At 35.8% G+C, this 5,574-nt stretch overlaps 1 protein-coding gene across 2 annotated transcripts in view; it reads right to left on the minus strand.

Moving 5' to 3' along the window:
* LOC107673141 (transmembrane and TPR repeat-containing protein 2-like) overlaps nucleotides 1-5,574 on the minus strand; it is a 121,219-nt gene that overhangs the window by 12,597 nt on the left and 103,048 nt on the right. The window contains exons 9-10 of one of the 2 annotated variants that reach the window (XM_016466628.1): nucleotides 2,452-2,533; nucleotides 221-335 (exon numbers count right to left, since the gene is read on the minus strand). In XM_016466628.1, coding sequence (XP_016322114.1) covers nucleotides 221-335; nucleotides 2,452-2,533 — 197 coding nt within the window. The remainder of the gene's footprint in view (nucleotides 1-220; nucleotides 336-2,451; nucleotides 2,534-5,574) is intronic. The other variant, XM_016466630.1, reaches the window with a different exon arrangement.

A 5,574-nucleotide genomic window follows, 5' to 3' on the forward strand; every position in this document is an offset into this window, starting at 1 on the left:
TTAAATTTTAATATATATATATATATATATTTATTTTTTTATTTTTTTCTGCTGGCTGCAACCCTGTAAAAACAAACCACATTTTTGGTTCGCAAACAACCAGTTGAGAACCAATATGGCTGCTAAGTGCTACAGAAATGTTTATACTTTGTCCAGGAATATGGGCATTTAATCATAGGAAAAAAAATATGTCCGTATGGATTTAGCGTGTCCTCCTCACCTGAGCATGTGAGCTGCACTGAAAACCACATCAAATTCTTCACTGTCCAACTGGGCGGCTTTCTCTGCCATTTCAGCGGCCTTCAAAAGCCGCGACTCCTCCAGCAAAAACTGACCTGAGGAAAAAAAAAAAAAAGCGGGGGAATTTCGTTTTATATTTGCTTTTACTCCCTTGGAAAGACAAATGTGAAATATTTCCTTTGGCTGTGGGATGGATAGTTTGGTCTGCCCTCTCAATGAATCTGTGAAACACGAGATAGCAAGGGCGCTGCACACCACGCGAACCATCTGACAGACCATTTGTCCAATTGAGATTTCTCCGATAGGCATGTTTCTGTGACAAATTAAATGCTTACTCCTGTAAGGTTGTGGAAAGGGGACTGACTGGGATCTCAAACCTCTGCAGTATCGTTGCTAGAGGCATCAGTCAAGACTGAAGTGGAATAAATAGCCTGTTGCTATTTGCCGAAATGGCTCTCCACACTTCTGTACACTGCTGAGCCAAAACCAAACATTTTTTCCCAAACAGAAATGACCAAAGTAGAAATCTAAGAAGCGATGTAATCCAAAGTGAAGATAGCTAGAACGCTGTCATTGATTATGGCATTTTTTGGATGCCACAAATAGTTTTATACAAATATTACAAAAATCTGGCACAAAGCAGAGTCTTTCTCCCCATGGTAAATGACAGTGGCGGTCTATCATGCGAAACAGAAAATACTAAGCAGCCGCCACATTCTCTGATACAGTGGTTATGCACTAGAGAACAATAGAAGGAAATACAAGATCACCTTATGGCCTTTGGATAGTACGTGTTCTGAAGATGTCTGATCAGACACGTACTAAATTATATTATGCAGATGCCTTGGCAGCGATCGAGTGGAAAACATATTGTTGGGGTTAGCCTCTGATGCTGTGTTTATCTGGACTAAATCCATGCATGGGAGCATCCAGGGACAGGTCAACCATAAAAATCTAGGATCTGAGGAAAAGCATGGAAGACTCATTTGTCGAGACAAAAAAAAAAAAAAAAAAAAAAACATTATTAGGATCTTAAATTAAAAAACAAAACAAAAAAAACTTTTACATTAAATTTTACTTATATTTTAAGAATGAAAACTAAAACTGTTGATAAAATATGACAGCATACTGTACAATAATATAATAATGCATTTAAAATATTGTTAAATGTTTCAAAATTTTGGCTATTACAGTATGACAGTTTTGTTTTTGTCATTTTTCACATTTCAACTTGAAAAATTACATGCGTCGTGGTACTCATGAACGCGCGTCGAAGACTGATACAGAAGAGAAGAAATCATTGAATAAAGTCATTATTTTTGTTTTCTTTGTGCACAAAAGGTATTCTCATAGCTTCATAAAATTACAGTTGAACCATTGATGTCACATGGACTATTTTAATGATGTCCTTACTACATTTCTGGGCCTTGAATGTGTCAGTTGTATTGCTGTCTACCCAGGGTCAGAAAGCTCTCGGATTTCATCAAAAATATCTTAATTTGTGTTCCGAAGATGAACGAAGGTCTGACAGGTTTGGAACGACATGAGGGTGAGTAATTAATGACAGAATTTTCATTTTTGGGTGAAATATCCCTTTAACACTGAAAATAATGATGTGATGCACAAAAATAATTATCTTTAGAAAAAGTGTTGAAACAAAAAAAGAGATGGATAAAAAAAAATCCCTGTGAAGGAAACTGAGCTCCAATAATCTGAGTCTCAGTTGGAGAAAATGGCCACAGGCTATAATTTGGCTAAATCACATTCTTGCAGACACACATGAAAACTCGTATGCTTTTTCCTTAGAGAAATAAGGCCTCGTTATCTCTCTCTGCTCGCTGAGGCGTGGGTGGTTTCGTCTCACTGGAATAACATCTGTATACCAGGTACGCTTCAGATAACACCGAAACAATGACTTCCTGCACAGCACCATCTATCTTGCTGCGAAAAAGCCTACAAATGTAACCTCAATTACAAGACAAACGTCAGCTAAAGAGCTAAATGCGAACAATTATGGCCAATATGGAGTTGAGGAGAAACCGCACAAGACGTTGTGGAGTATTTGATGAATTTCACTACGTCAGCAAAGCTAGAGTAGATGCAATGTGTGGATTCATATACCTCATTATCTTTGCATTACTGGATGACTAGCTAATGTCATTTCAGCCCATGTGTGCAGGTTGAGGAGAAATAAAATAAAGTAATACCAACCATAATGCATATAGCAGTTCCCTTTAGTGGGATCGAGCTCGATCGCCTTGAGAAAGAACTTCTCCGCTTCCGTTTTCTGACCCTGATATGAAAACAAACAAAGCATATCAGGAATTTCTTCAGGGCGAGGTTTTCATGGAAACTTTCATTTTTCACCTTTGACCTGATATAAAATGTTCACTAGAACAACAGGAAATGTGTTTAGCTGCTATAATTGCACACTTTGACTACATTATTCCAAGAGCTATCTTTAAATAAAAAATAAATAGACAAAATCAACAACAAAAAGTTTTCATTATAGTTAATATAGCACACAAAGTTCACAAAATAAAATACTATTTTATATTTAATGAAATGGAATTGCATGCATGCATGATAATTGTATAGTATGCAACTGAATGAATAAATAAATATATAAATAAACAAACAAAATTTTAAATTTTATTAGGCAAAAAGAAAGAGACAGCTGAATCATAAGAAAAAAAAATAAAAAATCGAGAGAATATTTAGTGATCATTATACAAAAATATTCCAGAGAACCGAGTGATAAAAACTGAATACATCTCCAGTGCATCTTAAAACCTGAAGAATTCATACTGGTTCCAGTCTGAGACTTGATTAACCGTGCATGGATTTATCTGCAGACCAGATGCAAAACAGTGATATATTTTTATTTACACTGTATAATTTAAATCCCCAGTGCAGCGATGTGTAACTTTAAATCAATGCATTGCACTCACAGCGATGCCTACACTTGATAGAGCCAGTGCTGTTTAATGTTAGACATGGATGTTAACAAACTTACACCATGTCAAGAGTGTGAGAAAAATAAAGAAACAGTTACTTGGAACACTTGACCTGTATAGTTTATATGCAATGGGGGGAAAAAAGGTGGTAGTAAAGTTCGGTCTGAAGATTCTTTTAATGTTTTGAAAGAAGTGTCTTATGCTCACCAAAGCTACATTTAGTTGATCAAACACACAGTAAAAACTGTAACATTGTGAAATATTATTACAATTTAAAATAACTTTTACTTTTTAAATATATTTAAAATTTATTGTATTCATGTGATGGCAAAACTGAATTTACTCCAATCTTCAGTGTCACATGATCCTTCAGAAATAATTCTAATATGATGTTTTGCTGCTCAAGAAACATTTCCTATCCATATCAAACAGTTTTGCTGCTTAATATTTTTGTGGGATTTTTTTCAAGAATGAAATAGACATCTTTACTGTCTAAATACTTTGATCGATTTGACATCCTTGCTGAATAAATGTATTGATTTCTATAAAACTGCAATCTTTTGAATGGTAGTGTATACCAAATATTTATACTTTGGGGTTTTGTTGCACATGAAACAATGCATGTCCTTACTTCAATAAGTAAAGATTCAGCACAAGGATAAGCTTTGTCAATTTCTGACAAACACATCACAGTGTCATCCACCGAGGTCGTGCTATCACTCTAAAGCAATATCCTGCTTCACCCCTTTCCTCTGAACACACACACACACACACACACACACACCCCTGTGCTGGAACCCCGACCCCTTAATCTGAGCATGACATCAGAGAGACAACAGACACACTGCTGTTCCAACGTCTCTGTGGTATTCGTCAACGGATTCTGAGCCTGATTAGCGATGGAAATGAGAGAATTCAGTAATGTAGCTGAAACACTCAAACACACACACACACTCACATCCCTGGGGTTGGGCTCTTTGACCCAGTGAGTTTGTGAAGGGAGGTCAGGGAAGGTCAGCACAGCAGGGGAAAGGACTGAGTTTCATCATGTCTCCCTCTTTTGACCCCTGACCGTGAAGATTTCCCTGTTCCCCACCTGGAAATGATGCCGGGACAATGTGATGCTGACAGGACGAACATTTCCTCATCGTTAATTTATATTTTTAGATGAATTAACGACATTGAGACGACAGTAAAGCCTTTTTTTATTAATAATTATATTTCAAATAAATGCTGTTCTTTGGAACATTCTATTTATCAAATAATCCTAAAAAATGATTCTAAATTCACAATAAAAAATAAAAAAAAAGACAAAAAGCAGCACAACTTTGATAAGAAATGATTCTTGAGCACCAAATCTCATCACGTGAGGGATCACGTGACACTGAAGAGTAGAGTAATGATGCTGAAAATTCAGCTTTGCCATCACAGGAAAAAAAATACATTTTAAAATATATTACAATAGAAATCTATTATTTTAAATTAGAATAATATTTCTGTTTTTAACAAGACCGACAGCACTGGGATAGAAATATGTTGTATTATCTAAAGCAATTTTAAAGGGATGTTATAACTAGGGTTTGTCAATTTAACACTTTAATTCAGTGTAATTCATTTAAAAAAAGCTATACAAAATGAAAGCAATTAATCATGCTATATAATTAATTGTAATTGTTTCTATAGAGTTTAATGCAGTTTAATACTGATGTACAAGTTTCATTTCTGATGGGAATTCTTTTAACAAACAATGATATGTGTTTAATTAAATTAATTGGAATATTTAATTAACAACATTAAAGGGGTCATATGATGCGATTTCAAGTTTTCCTTTCTCTTTGGAGTGTTACAAGCTGTTCGTGAATAGATAAGATCTGTAAAGTTGCAAAGACTAAAGTCTCAAACCCAAAGAGATATTCTTTATAAAAGTTAAGACTGGTCCACGCCCTCCTAAAATGCCTCGTTTAAACACGCCCCCACATGTCTACATCACGATGTGGGAAGATTTGCATAACGCCGCCCAAATGTTCACGCAAAGAAACAAGGTGTAACTTTATTGTTGCTGCCACTGCCGCCGCCATGTTGTGAAGACGCTGTGTGTTTCGTTGTGAAAGCGAAAATACTTTGTTTGGTAACTAGAAATCAGTGGTTGTATTTACAACACTGTTCCACAACAGTTCAATCCAAATATTCAGATGTGTGCGGCGCATTTTATGGAGGACTGTTTCCTGAAAGAGTCGACAACAATGCCAGCTGTTCTGCCTCACAGTCTGTAAGTACATTTTCATATTTAAAGAATTGGCCACTGATGATTCAAACGCGAGTTTTGAGCAGTGTAGAGTAGCGCTTGTTGTTTGTCATTTCTCCGATCACAAATGCA

Source organism: Sinocyclocheilus anshuiensis, unplaced genomic scaffold (genome assembly GCF_001515605.1).
Source record: "Sinocyclocheilus anshuiensis isolate Anshui unplaced genomic scaffold, SAMN03320099.WGS_v1.1 scaffold304, whole genome shotgun sequence".
Lineage (NCBI taxonomy): Eukaryota > Metazoa > Chordata > Actinopteri > Cypriniformes > Cyprinidae > Sinocyclocheilus > Sinocyclocheilus anshuiensis.